Source organism: Scyliorhinus canicula, chromosome 19 (assembly GCF_902713615.1).
Source record: "Scyliorhinus canicula chromosome 19, sScyCan1.1, whole genome shotgun sequence".
Classification (NCBI taxonomy): Eukaryota; Metazoa; Chordata; class Chondrichthyes; order Carcharhiniformes; family Scyliorhinidae; genus Scyliorhinus; species Scyliorhinus canicula.
In genome coordinates, this window is record NC_052164.1 from 60303 (window position 1) to 81100 (window position 20798).

The 20798-nt window shown below is 50.8% G+C and overlaps 1 protein-coding gene across 1 annotated transcript in view; it reads right to left on the reverse strand.

The window, feature by feature from the left end:
- The window catches only part of LOC119954161 (bone morphogenetic protein receptor type-2-like), a 96320-nt gene that overhangs the window by 56003 nt on the left and 19519 nt on the right, over nucleotides 1-20798 (reverse strand). The window contains exons 4-5 of the mRNA XM_038779121.1: nucleotides 12161-12241; nucleotides 4999-5087 (exon numbers count right to left, since the gene is read on the reverse strand). Coding sequence (XP_038635049.1) covers nucleotides 4999-5087; nucleotides 12161-12241 — 170 coding nt within the window. The remainder of the gene's footprint in view (nucleotides 1-4998; nucleotides 5088-12160; nucleotides 12242-20798) is intronic.

The following is a 20798-nucleotide window of genomic DNA, read 5'->3' on the forward strand; positions in this document are numbered from 1 at the left end:
CCAGCGGGGAACTCGCCGTCACAGCCAACGGGGAACTCCCCGTCACAGCCAGCGGGGAACTCCCCGTCACAGCCAGCGGGGAACTACCCGTCACAGCCAGAGGGGAACTACCCGTCACAGCCAGCGGGGATCTCCCCGTCACAGCCAGCGGGGAACTTCCCGTCACAGCCAGCGGGGAACTACCCGTCACAGCCAGAGGGAACTACCCGTCACAGCCAGCGGGGAACTCCCCGTCACAGCCAGAGGGGAACTCGCCGTCACAGCCAGCGGGGAACTCCCCGTCACAGCCAGCGGGGAACTCGCCGTCACAGCCAGCGGGGAACTCGCCGTCACAGCCAGAGGGGAACTCGCCGTCACAGCCAGCGGGGAACTCCCCGTCACAGCCAGCGGGGAACTCCCCGTCACAGCCAGCGGGGAACTCCCCGTCACAGCCAGCGGGGAACTCCCCGTCACAGCCAGCGGGGAACTCGCCGTCACAGCCAGCGGGGAACTCGCCGTCACAGCCAGAGGGGAACTCCCCGTCACAGCCAGCGGGGAACTCCCCGTCACAGCCAGCGGGGAACTCCCCGTCACAGCCAGCGGGGAACTCCCCGTCACAGCCAGCGGGGAACTCCCCGTCACAGCCAGAGGGGAACTCCCCGTCACAGCCAGAGGGGAACTCCTCGTCACAGCCAGCGGGAACTCCCCGTCACAGCCAGCGGGGAACTCGCCGTCACAGCCAGCGGGGAACTCGCCGTCACAGCCAGAGGGAACTCGCCGTCACAGCCAGAGGGGAACTCGCCGTCACAGCCAGCGGGGAACTCCCCGTCACAGCCAGCGGGGAACTCCCCGTCACAGCCAGCGGGGAACTCGCCGTCACAGCCAGAGGGGAACTCGCCGTCACAGCCAGCGGGGAACTCCCCGTCACAGCCAGCGGGGAACTCCCCGTCACAGCCAGAGGGGAACTCCCCGTCACAGCCAGCGGGGAACTCGCCGTCACAGCCAGAGGGGAACTCGCCGTCACAGCCAGCGGGGAACTCCCCGTCACAGCCAGCGGGGAACTCCCCGTCACAGCCAGAGGGGAACTCGCCGTCACAGCCAGCGGACAACACGCCGTCACAGCCAGCGGGGAACTCCCCGTCACAGCCAGCGGGGAACTCCCCGTCACAGCCAGCGGGGAACTCCCCGGCACAGCCAGAGGGGAACTCCCCGGCACAGCCAGCGGGGAACTCCCCGTCACAGCCAGCGGGGAACTCGGCGGCACAGCCAGCGGGGAACTCCCCGTCACAGCCAGCGGGGAACACGCCTTCACAGCCAGTGGGGAACTCCCCGTCACAGCCAGCGGGGAACTCCCCGTCACAGCCAACGGGGAACTCCCCGTCACAGCCAGCGGGAAACTCCCCGTCACAGCCAGCGGGGAACACGCCGTCACAGCCAGCGGGGGACTCCCCGTCACAGCCAGCGGGGAACTCCCCGTCACAGCCAGCGGAGAACTCCCCGTCACAGCCAGAGGGGAACTCGCCGTCACAGCCAGCGGGCAACTCGCCGTCACAGCCAGCGGGGAACTCCCCGTCACAGCCAGCGGGGAACTCCCCGTCACAGCCAGCGGGGAACTCCCCGTCACAGCCAGAGGGAAACTCGCCGTCACAGCCAGCGGGGAACTCCCCGTCACAGCCATCGGGGAACTCCCCGTCACAGCCAGCGGGGAATTCCCCGTCACAGCCAGCGGGGAACTCCCCGTCACAGCCAGCGGGGAATTCCCCGTCACTGCCAGCGGGGAACTCCCCGTCACAGCCAGAGGGGAACTCCCCGTCACAGCCAGCGGGGAACTCCCCGTCACAGCCAGCGGGGAACTCCCCGTCACAGCCAGAGGGAAACTCGCCGTCACAGCCAGCGGGGAACTCCCTGTCACGGCCAGCGGGGAACCCGCAGTCACAGCCAGAGGGGAACTACCCGTCACAGCCAGCGGGGAACTACCCGTCACAGCCAGCGGGGAACTCGCAGTCACAGCCAGCGGGGAACTCGCAGTCACAGCCAGCGGGGAACTCCCCGTCACAGCCAGCGGGGAACTCCCCGTCACAGCCAGCGGGGAACTCGCCGTCACAGCCAGCGGGGAACTCCCCGTCACAGCCAGCGGGGAACTCCCCGTCACAGCCAGCGGGGAACTACCCGTCACAGCCAGAGGGGAACTACCCGTCACAGCCAGCGGGGAACTCCCCGTCACAGCCAGAGGGGAACTCCCCGTCACAGCCAGCGGGGAACTCGCCGTCACAGCCAACGGGGAACTCCCCGTCACAGCCAGCGGGGAACTTCCCGTCACAGCCAGCGGGGAACTACCCGTCACAGCCAGAGGGGAACTACCCGTCACAGCCAGCGGGGAACTCCCCGTCACAGCCAGAGGGGAACTCGCCGTCACAGCCAGCGGGGAACTCCCCGTCACAGCCAGCGGGGAACTCGCCGTCACAGCCAGCGGGGAACTCGCCGTCACAGCCAGAGGGGAACTCGCCGTCACAGCCAGCGGGGAACTCCCCGTCACAGCCAGCGGGGAACTCCCCGTCACAGCCAGAGGGGAACTCGCCGTCACAGCCAGCGGACAACTCGCCGTCACAGCCAGCGGGGAACTCCCCGTCACAGCCAGCGGGGAACTCCCCGTCACAGCCAGCGGGGAACTCCCCGGCACAGCCAGAGGGGAACTCCCCGGCACAGCCAGCGGGGAACTCCCCGTCACAGCCAGCGGGGAACTCGGCGGCACAGCCAGCGGGGAACTCCCCGTCACAGCCAGCGGGGAACACGCCTTCACAGCCAGTGGGGAACTCCCCGTCACAGCCAGCGGGGAACTCCCCGTCACAGCCAACGGGGAACTCCCCGTCACAGCCAACGGGGAACTCCCCGTCACAGCCAGCGGGGAACTCCCCGTCACAGCCAGAGGGGAACTCGCCGTCACAGCCAGCGGGCAACTCGCCGTCACAGCCAGCGGGGAACTCCCCGTCACAGCCAGCGGGGAACTCCCCGTCACAGCCAGCGGGGAACTCCCCGTCACAGCCAGAGGGAAACTCGCCGTCACAGCCAGCGGGGAACTCCCCGTCACAGCCAGCGGGGAACTCCCCGTCACAGCCAGCGGGGAATTCCCCGTCACTGCCAGCGGGGAACTCCCCGTCACAGCCAGCGGGGAACTCCCCGTCACAGCCAGAGGGGAACACGCCGTCACAGCCAACGGGGAACTCCCCGTCACAGCCAGCGGGGAACTCGCCGTCACAACCAGAGGGGAACTCCCCGTCACAGCCAGCGGGGAACTACCCGTCACAGCCAGCGGGGAACTCCCCGTCACAGCCAGAGGGGAACTCGCCGTCACAGCCAGCGGGGAACTCCCCGTCACAGCCAGAGGGGAACTCCCCGTCACAGCCAGCGGGGAACTCCCCGTCACAGCCAGCGGGGAACTCCCCGTCACAGCCAGCGGGGAACTCCCCGTCACAGCCAGAGGGGAACACGCCGTCACAGCCAACGGGGAACTCCCCGTCACAGCCAGCGGGGAACTCCCCGTCACAGCCAGCGGGGAACTCCCCGTCACAGCCAGCGGGGAACTCCCCGTCACAGCCAGCGGGGAACTCCCCGTCACAGCCAGAGGGGAACTCCCCGTCACAGCCAGCGGGGAACTCCCCGTCACAGCCAGCGGGGAACTGCCCATCACAGCCAGAGGGGAACTCCCCGTCACAGCCAGCGGGGAACTACCCGTCACAGCCAGCGGGGAACTCCCCGTCACAGCCAGAGGGGTACTCGCCGTCACAGCCAGCGGGGAACTCCCCGTCACAGCCAGCGGGGAACTACCCGTCACGGCCAGCGGGGAACTCGCCGTCACGGCCAGCGGGGAACTCCCTGTCACAGCCAGCGGGGAACTCGCAGTCACAGCCAGAGGGGAACTACCCGTCACAGCCAGCGGGGAACTACCCGTCACAGCCAGCGGGGAACTCGCAGTCACAGCCAGCGGGGAACTCGCAGTCACAGCCAGCGGGGAACTCCCCGTCACAGCCAGCGGGGAACTCCCCGTCACAGCCAGCGGGGAACTCGCCGTCACAGCCAACGGGGAACTCCCCGTCACAGCCAGCGGGGAACTCCCCGTCACAGCCAGCGGGGAACTACCCGTCACAGCCAGAGGGGAACTACCCGTCACAGCCAGCGGGGAACTCCCCGTCACAGCCAGAGGGGAACTACCCGTCACAGCCAGCGGGGAACCTGACACAAGTTAACTTAGAAATTTTTGGGGAGAATCTTGCCCACTATGTCCCCTTTAGAAATCTATACTGGCTCTTCCTAATCAACCCACATCTTTCCATGTGATGGCTAATTCTAACCTGAATAATTATTTCTTGAAGTTTGTCCACCACTGATGTTAATTGCTGGGGTTACTCTTTCAACCTTTTTTTGTGGCTTAGTTCAATTTAAACACAAAGTCTCTGGTCCCTAACCAGATCATTCCAAAAAGTTGGGTGTCTGGTACAGGCTTGTGACACCAAATATAGAGGGGTTCACGCTCATTAAACCCAGATGGGCATAAACCCCACTGCAATGAGCCACCGTCTAAAGCGGGGTGGGCAAACTTTTCTGTGCAAGGTCCACATTCAGAAATTCACAATTTTAAAGGGCCACAGAGTATATTAAGTAAAATAATTAATATTTAAAATAGCCAAAATAAAAGGTTTTTAAAGAAAAAAAAAGCAATTAATTTTTATTAATTAATATTTTAAAGTAGAAACTTCACATGAAGCACATGTGCCGAGCAATGATCACCCTACTCAAGTCAACATATCCACCCTATACCAGTAACCCAACAGCCACCCCCCCCCCCCCCATTAACCTTAATTTAAAAAATATATTTTTTTTTAAATTAAAAAAAATAATTTTTTTTTAATGACTTGATCTTGGTGGGCCGCATAAAGACCTTTGGCGGGCCGCATGCGGCCCGCGGGCCGTAATTTGCCCACCCCTGGTCTAAAGTGTGCAGCAGATAAATGTTATTCTTACCTCAGTGAGCTCAATCGTCAATAAGTTTTCCTTTTCAGTGAGTGGAGCAGTTGAGTGAGAGGAGAAACAGCCCTTTAGCTGCTTTCGTACTGAAATAGAGAGAGAGGGAGCATGGATACTGTGATCAATTTCAACAATAAAAACAGAAACTTCTGGAAAATCTCAGCAGGTCTGGCAGCATCTGTGGAGAGAGAAACAGAGTTTCCTCTGATGATGCAATCAGGTTCACGAGCCCGATTTGCATACATTATAATATAATTAGCATGCCTAACACTGCTCCTTCCGTCTTCAACGTATCTTCCCACATCTTCCCACCCAGCTGGTGTGATATCATGCCCCCCGCCAGGAACGGGGTGAAAGACATTCTTGATGAAGGAATTGATGGCAATGAGAGAGGCGATAAAAGTGGAGCTTCAGGTGCCGGTCAAGGTGACAGTGAAGGAGGCGTTGGTCGCCATGGTCAATAAAAAGCAAGATGGCGCTGGAGCTTGACGACTCTCTGCGAGCTCTCTCACACAGATCTTCTTCGTACATCTCTTATAACCGTACTAACCTTTTAAAATTTAATTTTAACAGTAATACTACCTCTACCTTTCTCTTTTATGTTCCTCCGACGTCCATGGGCCGGCCCGGATGACCTGACCCAGCCCAGCAGGACTCCTCCAACATTTCGACTCTGGCCTTGACCTGGAAGTGGATGAGGTCCAACCTGGAAGTCCAATCCCAACCTCGCGTACGACCCCACCCAGTCCTTGGAGCACCCGAACTGGCCTGGGAAGCGATGCCAGATCCCGGGTCGGAATACCTGATCCGGCCCAACCCGACATGGAGAGGCCCACCCAGCGCCTTGACTTACTGGCAGGTGGAGGAAAGGAGGAGAACCCATGTGGAGGACCAACCAGGCCTACTCCAAGGGCCCTATCAGATCACCAATGCTGGAACAGGTCCTGGAACAGGCTGACGAATGGCCCCCGGCCCAACCTGACCCAGGAAGACCCTGCCTGCGACCCAAACCCGGGCTAAAGACCCCCAAAATGGCCGAGACCCCACACGAGGATCCGAATGTGCCAAAAGGTAGGCATGTACTCACGGAACCCCAGGGCCCGACCGAATCATGAACATGCCCCACCGGCAACCCCAAAATCACAACCAGCGCCCGGGTCCCTGCCAGACGCGACACTGAAATCAAAACCAGCGTTCCTGACCTCGCCAGATGCAACCACTTACCTTCTACAAGGTCAGATGTCTCCCATCAGTTTTCAGGCCCATTTAGAAGCAGCCGCTGACTGAGGAAGCAAGACTAAAACAACGCAGTTTCAAGTCTCCTCTCCCCAGCAAACTCCTGGCAAACATCCAAGCGATTGTAAACGGGCTGGACGAACTTAACACTACACTTACCTCTCATAGGGAAGTAAATGACTGCTGTGTGCTCTGTTTCACAGAGACATGGCTCACCCCCACCTCACTGGACTGTGCCATACAACCTGACGGCTTTTCAATATACTGTATGGACCGCAGGGCATCATCGGGCAAAGCAAAGCGTGGAGGGGTTTGCCTCCTCATCAACTCCTCCTGGTGCGATCCTGGCGACCTACTGCTCCCAAGACCTGGAATACCCGACTGTGAAGTGCCGCCCATACAACCTTCCACGAGAGTTCACTTCTGCCAATATCAGCGATCTACATCCCACCCTAGGCGCCTTCTTCACTTCTGCCTAGGGTGGGATGTAGATCGCTGAGATTGGCAGAAGTGAACTCTCGTGGAAGGTTGTATGGGCGGCACTTCACAGTCGGGTATTCCAGGTCTAGGGAGCAGTAGGTCGCCAGGATCGCACCAGGAGGAGTTGATGAGGAGGCAAACCCCTCCACGCTTTGCTTTGCCCGATGATACACTGCTATATAACAGTGAAACAGAACACCCGGAGGCCTTTTTCATCGTGACCGGGGACTTCAACCAGGCCAACCTCAAGAGTGTACTGCCAAAATTCCACCAACACATCTCCTGTCCCACCAGGGTACGCCAACATTCTTGACCACTGCTGATGGAGAGATTGGAACGACCAAACGGAGCTGCGACATTTATAAACCAAAAATTTTCTCCGCAAGAAGATAACGAGGTACCCACGGGCCCCGAGAGATACACTGCTGGAGGAACTTGTCTCTCCAAGTATGGGGAAAGGAAATTGTAGGGACAGATACAGATGATTTTTAAAAAGGGCGAGAACACCACTAGACAGAGCAAGACAGAAATGTGAAGACGAACTAGGGACGGAAGTAAGGTGGGGACTCTGGAGCGAAGCACTAAGTAGGGTCAACTCCATCTCCTCCTGCACTAGACTGTCTCATGCAGTTTAAAGTAATGCACAGAGCACACCTAACCAGAGCCCAAATGAGTAGGTTCTTCCCGCAGATGGGGAACAAGTGTGAACGGTGCCAGGGAGACCTGGCCAACCATGCCCATATGTTCTGGGCATGACCCAGACATGTCAGGTTCTGTCAGCCTGTCCAAGCCTGTTGGGGTGAGGGTGGAGCCTTACCCAAAAGTGGCATCGGACCAGCCAGAACTTCATATGGGGAAGAGGGCCGATGCCCTTGCTTTCGCTTCCCTAATCACCCGCCAGACAATCCTGCTCGGCTGGCGATCAGCAACACCACCCATAGCTGCAGACTGGCTGGAAAACCTGTCGGAATTTCTCCACCTGGCGAAGATCAAGTTCACCTTCTGAGGGTCGGACAAGGGCTTCCACAAAGCGTGGGGGCCATTCGTCAGCCTGTTCCAGGACCTGTTCAAAGCTAATACGGATAGGAAGAGAGAGGGGGGGGGGGGGGGGGGGGGGGGGAGATACCAATAGGAATCAACAGGGCCACATAATACAGACAGGAACGGGGTTGGGGGGGGGGGGGGGGGGGGGGGGGCGTGCAGCAAGGGAGGAACCCAGGTAAATACCAGGAGGGTACCCAGGGAAAGATCGAAGAGGTGGCCAGAGGGCCCCTCCACAATGCCATAGGAACAAAAACAGGATGAGAGATAGATTATAACATCTATGGTGGAAGAAGGGGCCTAAAATGGAGCCCGAACAACAGAAGGGGGGGGGGGGGAGTGCCTAAGAAAGGACAACATATAAATTGTAAATAATAACCATTGCAATAATCTCCTGTATAGTGTACAAATGTAAAATTCAATAAACATATTTATTTTTAAAAAATGAATGATCTCAGGCTCGCCGCCTCCAGCTTGTATTCGGTGAGACTCACTCGGAGGCTGATTGCTCTAACCACGTAGGTCTCATGTGGGTTATAACAGCATGGCACTAACTGCCAACTCTACATAGTTCAAGACGATTAATCAAGTGTTCGTATTTAGGGGGCGGCACGTAGCGCAGTGGTTAGCACTGGGACTGCGGCGCCGAGGTCCCAGGTTTGAATCCTGGCCCCGGGTCACTGTCCGTGTGGAGTTTGCACATTGTCCCCATGTCTGCGTGGGTTTCACCCCCACAACCCAAAGATGTGCTGGTTAGGTGGATTGGCCATGCTGAATTGCCCCTCACAAGAACCAAGAACAATGAAAAGTACAGCTCAGGAACAGGCCCTTCGGCCCTCCAAGCCTGCGCCAACCATGCTGCCCGTCTAAACTAAAATCTTCTACACTTCCGGGTTCCATTAATTGGGGAAAAAAATAATTCGGTACTCTAAATTTATATCAAAAGCAAGTGTTTGTATTTAAACATACAAGTCTCAAGCTTTCATCAATGAAACACCAAATGAACCCATAACACAACAGTAAGTGCTGAGGGAGTGGTGTACTGTCAGACGATTGGTGCCAAGGGAGTGCCACATTTTTGGAGTGTCAGGAATCAGGAAGCGTCATTAGGTCAGAGGGTCAGTGCTGAAGGACACTGGACTTCTTTAAAAATTAATTTTACGGAATGAGGGCTTCACTGGCTAGGCCAGCATTTGTTGCCATCCCTAATTACTCTCAAGATGGTGGTGGTGAACTTCCTTCTTGAACTGCTACAATCCATGTGGTGTAGGTACACCCACTGTGCTCTTGGGGAAGGAGCACCAGAATTTTGACACAATGACAGGGAAGGAACGGCGATATATTTCCAAATCAGGATGGTGAGTGACTTAGAGGGGAACTTCCTGGTGGTGATTTTCCAATGTATCTGCTGCCCTTGTCCTTCTAGACTTGCCAGTCAGACCTGTGAAGGAAACCTCTGATTGAAAGACTGCAAGCAATGCCAGGCCTGTGAAAGTTTAATTCTCTGTTTGAATGGTTGGGAAAAGCCCAGTCTGATATCTCTCCTCAGAATCCTAAATGATCCTGAAGGCCGGGCCCTTTTGCCTCTCTCTAACTCACAGCCAGAAACCCTGCACAAAGACCTGACAAGCAGCTGAAAGGAAGAGTGGATGGTGAACCTTCTGTAAACTCTCAGGTAGAGAATTCTAATACTATCTCATTGAGACTGAGAGTCAATCTGGTGGAAGCCTGTACAAGTGAAGGTGACTCTCCAGAGGAATTCCTGCAACTCGCGAGGTCTAATTGAAGACAGATTCTACAAGATCAAACCTACCAATAGTTTTCAACACCTCTCATTCTGCAATGGTCACTGTCTACAAAGACTGCTACCTCAGCAGCAAAGATTTTCATCTTCCTGTTTAATCCACATTATTTTTTTATATAAATTTAGATTACCCAATTCAGTTTTTTCAATTAAGGGGCAATTTAGCATGGCCAATCCCCCTAGCCTGCACATCTTTTGGGTTGTGGGGGCGAAACCCACGCAGACACGGGGAGAATGTGAAAACTCCACACGGACAGTGACCCAGAGCCGGGATCGAACCGTGGACCTCAGCGTCATGAGACGGCAATGCTAACCACTGTGCCACCGTGCTGCCATAATCCCCATTATTTTGATCCTTCCCCACTGTGTATCTGTCTTGTGTGTATGTGGCTGGAGGGTGGTTGGTGTTAGGGGAGTAATTAGATTAGCAGATTGTTGTTGTATTATCACCATTACATGTTTAACTCTTCTCTTGTCGTAAATAAAGTTATTTTGTGTTTTAGTTATAAATCTGGTGCCTATAAGTCATTGGCACAGTTGAGGATCAAAGATCTCTAGAAAATATACAAATTATTGGTTAATTCACTTAAATTGGGACTCCAGAGTCTGCGGGGCTGTAACTGACTCCACTCGCCCAGGTTGTCGTAACAACTGAGAGACAACCGGGGCCTGATGGGATTTATCCTAGGATTCTCTGGGAAGCCAGGGAAGAGATTGCTGAGCCTTTGGCTTTGATTTTTAGGTCATCATTGGCTACAGGAATAGTGCCAGAGGACTGGAGGATCGCAAATGTGGTCCCTTTGTTCAAGAAGGGGAGTAGAGATAACCCCGGTAACTATAGGCCGGTGAGCCTAACGTCTGTGGTGGGTAAAGTCTTGGAGAGGATTATAAAAGATACGATTTATAATCATCTAGATAGGAATAATATGATTAGGGATAGTCAGCATGGTTTTGTGAAGGGTAGGTCATGCCTCACAAACCTTATCGAGTTCTTTGAGAAGGTGACTGAACAGGTAGACGAGGGTAGAGCAGTTGATGTGGTGTATATGGATTTCAGTAAAGCGTTTGATAAGGTTCCCCACGGTCGGCTATTGCAGAAAATACGGAGGCTGGGGATTGAGGGTGATTTAGAGATGTGGATCAGAAATTGGCTAGTTGAAAGAAGACAGAGAGTGGTGGTTGATGGGAAATGTTCAGAATGGAGTTCAGTTACGAGTGGCGTACCACAAGGATCTGTTCTGAGGCCGTTGCTGTTTGTCATTTTTATAAATGACCTAGAGGAGGGCGCAGAAGTATGGATAAGTAAATTTGCAGACGACACTAAAGTCGGTGGAGTTGTAGACAGTGCGGAAGGATGTTGCAGGTTACAGAGGGACATAGATAAGCTGCAGAGCTGGGCTGAGAGATGGCAAATGGAGTTTAATGTGGAGAAGTGTGAGGTGATTCACTTTGGAAAGAATAACAGGAATGAGGAATATTTGGCTAATGGTAAAATTCTTGGTAGTGTGGATGAGCAGAGGGATCTCGGTGTCCATGTACATAGATCCCTGAAAGTTGCCACCCAGGTTGATAGGGTTGTGAAGAAGGCCTATGGTGTGATGGCCTTTATTGGTAGAGGGATTGAGTTCCGGAGCCATGAGGTCATGTTTCAGCTGTACAAAACTCTAGTACGGCCACATTTGGAGTATTGCGTACAGTTCTGGTCGCCTCATTATAGGAAGGATGTGGAAGCTTTGGAACGGGTGCAGAGGAGATTTACCAGGATGTTGCCTGGTATGGAGGGAAAATCTTATGAAGAAAGGCTGATGGACTTGAGGTTGTTTTCGTTAGAGAGAAGAAGGTTAAGAGGTGACCTAATAGAGGCATACAAAATGATCAGAGGGTTAGATAGGGTGGACAGTGAGAGCCTCTCCCGCGGATGGAGGTGGCTATCACGAGGGGACATAGCCTTAAATTGAAGGGTAATAGATATAGGACAGAGGTCAGAGGTGGGTTTTTTACGCAAAGAGTGGTGAGGCCGTGGAATGCCCTACCTGCAACAGTAGTGAACTCGCCAACATTGAGGGCATTTAAAAGTTTATTGGATAAGCATATGGATGATAAGGGCATAGTGTAGGTTAGATGGCCTTAGTTTTTTTTTCCATGTCGGTGCAACATTGAGGGCCGAAGGGCCTGTACTGCGCTGTATCGTTCTATGTTCTATGTTCTAGATGTGTTACACTGTCAGCAGGTCAGTGCTGAGGAAGCACCATGCCATTTTAGGTTCAGCACTAGAGAGTGCCACACTGTCTGATGGTTAGTACTGAAGCAGTATAGCGCTGTCAAAAACGTATTAAACCTCTTCGGGCACATTACCACAAAACAGGAATTTGATTCTCTAAGATAGAACTCTTGTGAACTTCAGAAACTTTTAATAAAATTCCATATAGGAGACTTCCAAACAAAGATTTCAGGGCTGAATGTTAGTGGATGGTGACAAGTGGAGCAGAGGAGGAGCCATTGTGTTTTATTTGTACATTGCCTTTGTGGATCTTTCTGCATCCAGCCCCCTGTGGAAATTCACCCATGATATTGTAAGACTAGGATATGGTGACGTACCTCCAGCATACACGAAGAACAGTCCCAAGAATGTTGAAATGAGTAGGATCAGAATGAGGCAGAGGATTCCAGCCAGAAACCCTACAATTCAACAAGAATAAGAATTGGATGGTCAATATTATCCCTGATAGATGGTCTGTTCACGCAGGACTCATAGAATCAAGGAATTTACAGTGCGGAAGGAGGCCATTCAGCCCATTGAGTCGGTACCGGCCCTTGGAAAAAGCACCCTGCTTAAGCCCACGCCTCCGCCCTATCCACTTTCTCTGAGACATCATTACTGCTTATTTTACTCAATGTCAAACAAGCAGCAATGATCCCTCAGAGACAGTGAGGGGCTGAGAGAGGTGGTGATGAAGTGAGAACTAACAACCTTCCAACATTGGGACGAGGGTACAGCTGGTATCTTCTGCTGGAATTATTAAATCACATTGCGTCATTAGCACAAAGAAATCTAAGAACATTTCTGACACACACAGCAGACATTCAGCCCATTGTGCCTGCTGTGTTAATTAAGGGCTGTTGTTACGATCCCAGACCAGACCCCAACAGTTGCTAGGATACTGAACAGAATCCCCAATATTTTATTTTCATTTTGTAAGACTGAGGAAAGGATACCTCGCCCCCAGAGTGATTTCACACAAAATAGGGATGTGGTAAATTAAAACAAACTTTATTACTAACTCAGTATTAAAAAGTCTTTAACATCACACCAGAAAATAATTTATATTACACTGCTCAATACAGTGAATTAAAGTAAAAGTGAAATTGCCATAGTCTCAGATGACCATAGGCTGCTTTCCCCTTTGAGTGGGAGAGCTGACTGGTGGTGGTTTAACCTGTGGGTCACCACACCTCAAGTGAGGGGCAAGATTGAGAAGGCTGAGCCTTCATGAATAACCTTAGCTGGTAATGGAATTGAACCCACACTGTTGGCCTCCCTCGGCATCACGAACCAGCGCTCCAACCAACAGAGCTAAACCATACAATGCCCAATACCCTTAATCACTATATCTATTCCTACTTAAACAACAACAAAAACCATCTCAGTTCTTAATCCACTGTTAACTACCAATGGCAAATAAGAATACTTGCTTTGCAGAGATTTTCTTTGAGAAAGAGAGTTCATTTGGCACATAGATATAGATATAGAGAAATACAGCACAGAACAGGCCCTTCGGCCCACGATGTTGTGCCGAACTTTTGTCCTAGGTTAATCATAGAATTTTGGACACTAAGGGCAATTTATCATGGCCAATCCACCCAACCTGCACATCTTTGGACTGTGGGAGGAAACCGGAGTACCCGGAGGAAACCCACGCACACACGGGGAGGATGTGCAGACTCCACACAGACAGTGACCCAAGTCGAAATCGAACTTGGGACCCTGGAGCTGTGAAGCAATTGTGCTATCCACAATGCTACCGTGCTACATTTAAGAAGAAATTAATCTACACTCCATTATTCTACCCAATCCATGTACCTATCCAATAGCCGCTTGAAGGTCCCTAACGTTTCTGACTCAACTACTTCCACAGGCAGTGCATTCCATGCCCCCACTACTCTCTGGATAAAGAACCTACCTCTGAAATCCCCCCTATATCTTCCACCATTTACCTTAAATTTATGTCCCCTTGTAATGGTTTGTTCCACCCAGGGAAAAAGTCTCTGACTGTCTACTCTATCTATTCCCCTGATCATCTTATAAACCTCTATCAAGTCGCCCCTCATCCTTCTCCGTTCTAATGAGAAAAGGCCTAGCACCCTCAACCTTTCCTTGTAAGACCTACTCTCCATTCCAGGCAACATCCTGGTAAATCTCCTTTGCACCTTTTCCAAAGCTTCCACATCCTTCCTAAAATGAGGTGACCAGAACTGTACACAGTACTCCAAATGTGGCCTGACCAAGGTTTTGTACAGCTGCATCATCACCTCACGGCTCTTAAATTCAATCCCTCTGCTAATGAACGCTAGCACACCATAGGCCTTCTTCACAGCTCTATCCACTTGAGTGGCAACTTTCAAAGATCTATGAACATAGACCCCAAGATCTCTCTGCTCCTCTACATTGCCAAGAACCCTACCGTTAACCCTGTATTCCGCATTCATATTTGTCCTTCCAAAATGGACAACCTCACACTTGTCAGGGTTAAACTCCATCTGCCACTTCTCAGCCCAGCTCTGCATCCTATCTATGTCTCTTTGAAGCCGACAACGGCCCTCCTAACTATCCACAACTCCACCAATCTTCGTATCATCTGCAAATTTACTGACCCACCCTTCAACTCCCTCATCCAAGTCGTTAATGAAAATCACAAACAGCAGAGGACCCAGAACTGATCCCTGCGGTACGCCACTGGTAACTGGGCTCCAGGCTGAATATTTGCCATCCACCACCACTCTCTGTCTTCTATCGGTTAGCCAGTGCGTTATCCAACTGGCCACATTTCCCACTATCCCATGCCTCCTTACTTTCTGCATAAGCCTACCATGGGGAACCTTATCAAATGCCTTACTAAAATCCATGTACATTACATCCACTGCTTTACCTCCATCCACATGCTTGGTCACCTCCTCAAAGAAGTCAAAAAGACTTGTAAGGCAAGACCTACCCCTCACAAATCCGTGCTGACTATCCCTAATCAAGCAGTGTCCTTCCAGATGCTCAGAAATCCTATCCCTCAGTACCCTTTCCATTACTTTGCCTCCCACCGAATAAGACTAACTGGCCTGTAATTCCTAGGGTTATCCCTATTCCCTCTTTTGAACAGGGGCACGACATTCGCCATCTCCAATCCTCTGGTACCACCCCTGTTGACAGCGAGGACGAAAAGATCATTGCCAACGGCTCTGCAATTTCATTTCTTGCTTCCCATAGAATCCTTGGATATATCCCGTCAGGCCCGGGGGACTTGTCTATCCTCAAGTTTTTCAAAATGCCCAACACATCTTCCTTCCTAACAAATATCTCCTCGAGCTTACCAGTCTGTTTCACACTGTCCTCCCCAACAATATGGCCCCTCTCGTTTGTAAATACTGAAGAAAAATACTTGTTCAAGACCTCTCCTATCTCTTCAGACTCAATACACAATCTCCCGCTACTGTCCTTGATCGGACCTACCCTCACTCTAGTCATTCTCATATTTCTCACATATGTGTAAAAGGCCTTGGGGTTTTCCTTGATCCTACCCACCAAAGATTTTTCATGCCCTCTCTTAGCTCTCCTAATCCCTTTCTTCAGTTCCCTCCTGGCTATCTTGTATCCCTCCAGCGCCCTGTCTGAACCTTGTTTCCTCAGCCTTACATAAGTCTCCTTCTTCCCCTTAACAAGACATTCAACCTCTCTTGTCAACCATGGTTCCCTCACTCGACCATCTCTTCCCTGCCTGACAGGGACATACATATCAAAAACACGCAGTACCTGTTCCTTGAACAAGTTCCACATTTCACTTGTGTCCTTCCCTGACAGCCTATGTTCCCAACTTATGCACTGCAATTCTTGTCTGACAGCATTATATTTACCCTTCCCCCAATTGTAAACATTGCCCTGTTGCACGCACCTATCCCTCTCCATTACTAAAGTGAAAGTCACAGAATTGTGGTCGCTACCTCTGAAATGCTCCCCCACTAACAAATCTATCACCTGCCCTGGTTCATTACCAAGTACCAAATCCAATATGGCCTCCTCTCTGGTCGGACAATCTACATACTGTGTTAGAAAAGCTTCCTGGCCACACTGCACCATCCAAACTATTTGATCTAAAGAGTTTCCACTCAATGTTTGGGAAGTTGAAGTCACCCATGACTACTACCCTGTGACTTCTGCACCTTTCCAAAATCTGTTTCCCAATCTGTTCCTCCACATCTCTGCTGCTATTGGGGGGCCTATAGAAAACTCCCAACAAGGTGACTGCTCCTTTCCTATTTCTGACTTCAACCCATATGACCTCAGTAGGCAGATCCCCCTCGAACTGCCTTTCTGCAGCTGTTATACTATCTCTAATTAACAATGCCACCCCCCCCCCCCCCACCTCTTTTACCATCCTCCCTAATCTTGTTGAAACATCTATAACCAGGGACCTCCAACAACCATTTCTGCCCCTCCTCTATCCAAGTCTCCATGATGGCCACCACATCGTAGTCCCAAGTACCGATCCATGCCTTAAGTTCACCCACCTTAGGTTCCTGATGCTTCTTGCATTGAAGTATACACACTTCAACCCATCTCCTTGCCTGCAAGTACTCTCCTTTGTCAGTGTTACCTTCCCCACTGTATCACTACGTGCTTTGGCGTCCTGAATATCGGCTTCCTTAGTTGCTGGACTACAAATCCGGTTCCCATTCCCCTGCCAAATTAGTTTAAACCTTCCCAAAGACAACTAGAAAACCTCCCCCCCCCCCAGGATATTGGTGCCCCTCTGGTTCAGATGCAACCCGTCCTGCTTGTACAGGTCCCACCTTCCCCAGAATGCGCTCCAATTATCCAAATACCTGAAGCCTTCCCTCCTACACCATTCCTGCAGCCACGTGTTCAACTGCACTCTCTCCCTATTCCTAGCCTCGCTATCACATGGCACCGGCAACAAACCAGAGATGACAACTCTGTCTGTCCTGGCCTTTAACTTCCAGCCTAACTCCCTGAACTTGTTTATTACCTCCACACCCCTTGCCCTACCTATGTCGTTGGTACCAATGTGCACCACGACTTCTGGCTGCTCACCCTCCCCCTTCAGGATCCTGAAGACACGATCCAAGATATCCCTGGCCCTGGCACCCGGGAGGCAACATACCTTCCGGGAGTCTCGCTCGCGACCACAGAATCTCCTATCTATTGCCCTAGCCATTGAATCTCCTATTACTATTGCTTTTCTATGCTCCCCCTTCCCTTCTGAGCCCCAGAGCCAGACTCAGTGTCAGAGACCTGGCCGCTATGGCCTTCCCCCAGTAGGTTATCCCCCCCAACAGCATCCAAATTTCTTTAAGGACAAGATCTGACTCCTGTCAGATCCATGCAGAAACTCTAGCAATATGACTTCAGAAGCCGTTTCTCAGCTTGTTTCAGTCCCCCTTGTTCTCAGACAGGTCTGCACTGCTTTAAAGACTGTTATTCTCTTTTGAACTGAACTGCAGAGAGCAAATCTTTTTTTAAATACATTTAGAGTATCCAATTATTTTTTGTCCAATTAAGGGGAATTTAGTGTGGCCAATCCACCTACCCTGCACATATTTTGGGTTGTGGGTGTGATACTCATCCAGACAGTGGGAGAATGTGAAAACTCCATACGGACAGTGACTCGGGGTCAGGATCGGACCTGGAACTTAGCCATGCAGGGAGCAACCCTGACTTGTGGTCACAGTTTCATCCTGAACTGAACAAACCTGCTTTCCTTACAAAATGCCTGATACCTTAGCTTCACCCAGTAATGACATCACCGTGCCAAGCTGAAATTGAATTAACTCCACAGGGAATTCCCTTAATCAAAACAAAATTCCATTAGCCCAAGCTTTTTATGATACTTTAATTGCACTCCTGGCTCCCAAAATATACTTGACTTTCAAACTAGGATTTATTTTCAAGCATGACTGCAGCAGTCAAACACACTATAATATTTAATTCTTACTGCACCAAATATCTATAATACACATCGACAATTCCTACATTCATCACACCTCCCCCTTTAAAAAATGAACCAGCAATATAAAAAGATGGCTTCATTTTTACAAAGCTTTTTAACTTCAAACACGTCTCATCATTAAACACAACTAATACTCTATAAGATACATATCATATTATAGAATTTACAGTGCAGAAGGAGGCCATTCAGCCCATCGAGTCTGCACCAGCCCTTGGAAAGAGCACCTTACTTAAGCCCACACCTCCACCCTATCCTCATAACCCAGTCACCCCACCTAACCTTTTTGGACACTACGGGCAATTTATCATGGCCAATCTACCTAACCTGCACAGCTTTGGACTGTGGGAGGAAACCAAAGCACCCGGAGGAAACCCACACAGATACGGCAAGAACGTGCAGACTCTGCACAGAAAGTGACCCAAGCCAGGAATCGAACCTGGGACCCTGGCGCTGTGAAGCAACCGTGCTATTCACTGTGCTACCGTGCATTACATTTTAAACATGCAAACTTAAAGATGAGTATTGTCTTTTTCAGTCTTTCTTTTGCACCTTTGAATGTTCCAATCTTCTCACATTCCAAAGTTGTGACAAAGTATCGTCAATGACATTTTCTCTTCCTGTTACATGTATAAATTTTAAGTTAAACGATTGTAACAATAAACTCCACCTGAACAGTCTTGCATTTCAATCCTTAAACTTTTCTGTTATAAACCGCACAAGACCTATGGGGTTGGAGCAATCAGTGTCTCCGTGAGTCTCGCCAAATACAAGCTCCCCCGATAAAAGGGTGGGGAGGCCAAGATCATTCATGATAGAGAGTTGTATAAAGACGGCCAGGTATGGAACCAACACGGCAGACCCAGCCAGGATCTAATGAATGTGAATACTTTACAATAAACCAAGTTTTCTTTTTACCAACTTGGTTCGGACTCATGGTGGCCTACTAAACTGGCGAAGACAATACACCTGGATTATGCTGCTATACCGTCGGGTGAACCACTTCTGTTCCTCAGCTGGACTAAGTTTCAAGAATTTTATTTTACAAATATGCCTTTGTTCGGAGGATTGGACGTGTTCACCTCAGGTTTAGAGGGTTGGACACAGTACGCAGAAACATGCATTACTTTTTCCAGGCGACCACTATCAGCATGGTAGCATTGTGGGGCAGCACGGTAGCATTGTGGGGCAGCACGGTAGCATTTTGGGGCAGCACGGTAGCATTGTGGGGCAGCACGGTAGCATTGTGGGGCCGCACGGTAGCATTGTGGGGCCGCACGGTAGCATTGTGGATAGCACAATTGCTTCACAGCTCCAGGGTCCCAGGTTCGATTCCGGCTTGGGTCACTGTCTGTGCGAAGTCTGCACATCCTCCCCGCGTGTGCGTGGGTTTCCTCCGGGTGCTCCGGTTTCTTCCAAATATGTGCAGGTTAGGTGGATTGGCCATGATAAATTGCCCTTAGTGTCCAAAATTGCCCTTAGTGCTGGGTGGGGTTACTGGGTTATGGGGATAGGGTGGAGGTGTTGACCTTGGGTAGGGTGCTCTTTCCAAGAGCCGATGCAGACTCGATGGGCCGAATGGCCTCCTTCTGCACTGTAAATTCTATGATAATCTATGATAATCTATGATCACAGATGATGATTGACAGACCATACTATTGCTGCCTGCCTGTGGGACTCATACTTATGAAGTGATAGTCTTACATATCCTGCAGCTCTGGACACTAAAATGTTTGAGCAATAGATAACCCTAGTGGCACAACGCTTCAAACCTCACCTTTATTCTTTGCCATAATGGTGTTAAATCTACCTATATTATGCCACTATCTCCAAAATGGTCCCGCACTGCTACTTCATCCACTTGCCCAGCTTCATAGAATTTTGCCCCCTCTTTTTGGACTTATTATGTGCTGTTGTTGGTCTGACTGACAAAGTTTTCTACAAGTTCCACAGACAACAACCAAGTATTAGGCCTTTAACAATGCGAAACATAAACTCCAATGTGCTTTAAAAAAAAATGCATGACTCATGGAATGTAAAAGCTGATGAGCTGCAACACCTGGTTGAGAGGCATGATCTGTTTTTACAATGTACTCAAGGAATTCTGACAGCCCAGAAGGAAAAACAGTTTCCCCATTTTACTGTTTTTATCCTTCTGGAAGTGAAAGGGTTAAGATAAAGCTGTGTTTGCTGCAGACTGGTTTGCAGGTGTGAGCATTAGAGGGAAGGGTTTCAAGGTCTCATAAATTGCTCCCACATAAACGTCTGGAATACCACCATTGATCAAAGCAGAACTTGGAAGAGGAAGCAAGTGTGAGCATTTGGGAATCTGCCATCTGTGGTATAAAGATTCCAAAACCTATTGCAGCAAAAGGCAGATAAAGTCAAACAATTAGCTCCTTCAGCTCCACCATGTTTGCTGAAGATAGTAGATGCCATAAGCTGCATATGGACAATTACTTTCGCACTAACCTTTTCACATGTAATATTCAAAAATTAAACTCATTAATCACTATCCTACTTATGAATTAGACGTTTGTCAAAAACCAAAAAAAGACAAGTTCTTTCATCTCAAAGTAAACATCAATTTAAAATCAATTTATACTGTTAACTGAATGTGAAGCATTCATTCTTATAAATAATGATGGTTCTGCCATTTAGAGTTGCTTTCCTGCACGTTTAGTGTTCCCATTCACTTTTACCTTTTAATTGATATCTTCGTCCTCATACATTTTCTGACTGATCACAGTCTGATACACGCTCTGATGGTCACAATCTGACACATGTTCTGACTGTACACAATCTGACACTTGTTCTGACTGTATACAGTCTGATACATGCTCTGACTGTAACAGCCTGGGCAGCACGGCAGCACAGTGGTTAGCACTGCGGCTTCACAGCTCCAGGGTCCCAGGTTCGATTCCCCGCTGGGTCACCGTCTGTACGGAGTCTGCACGTTCTCCCCGTGTCTGCGTAGGATTCTTCCGGGTGCTCCAGTTTCCTCC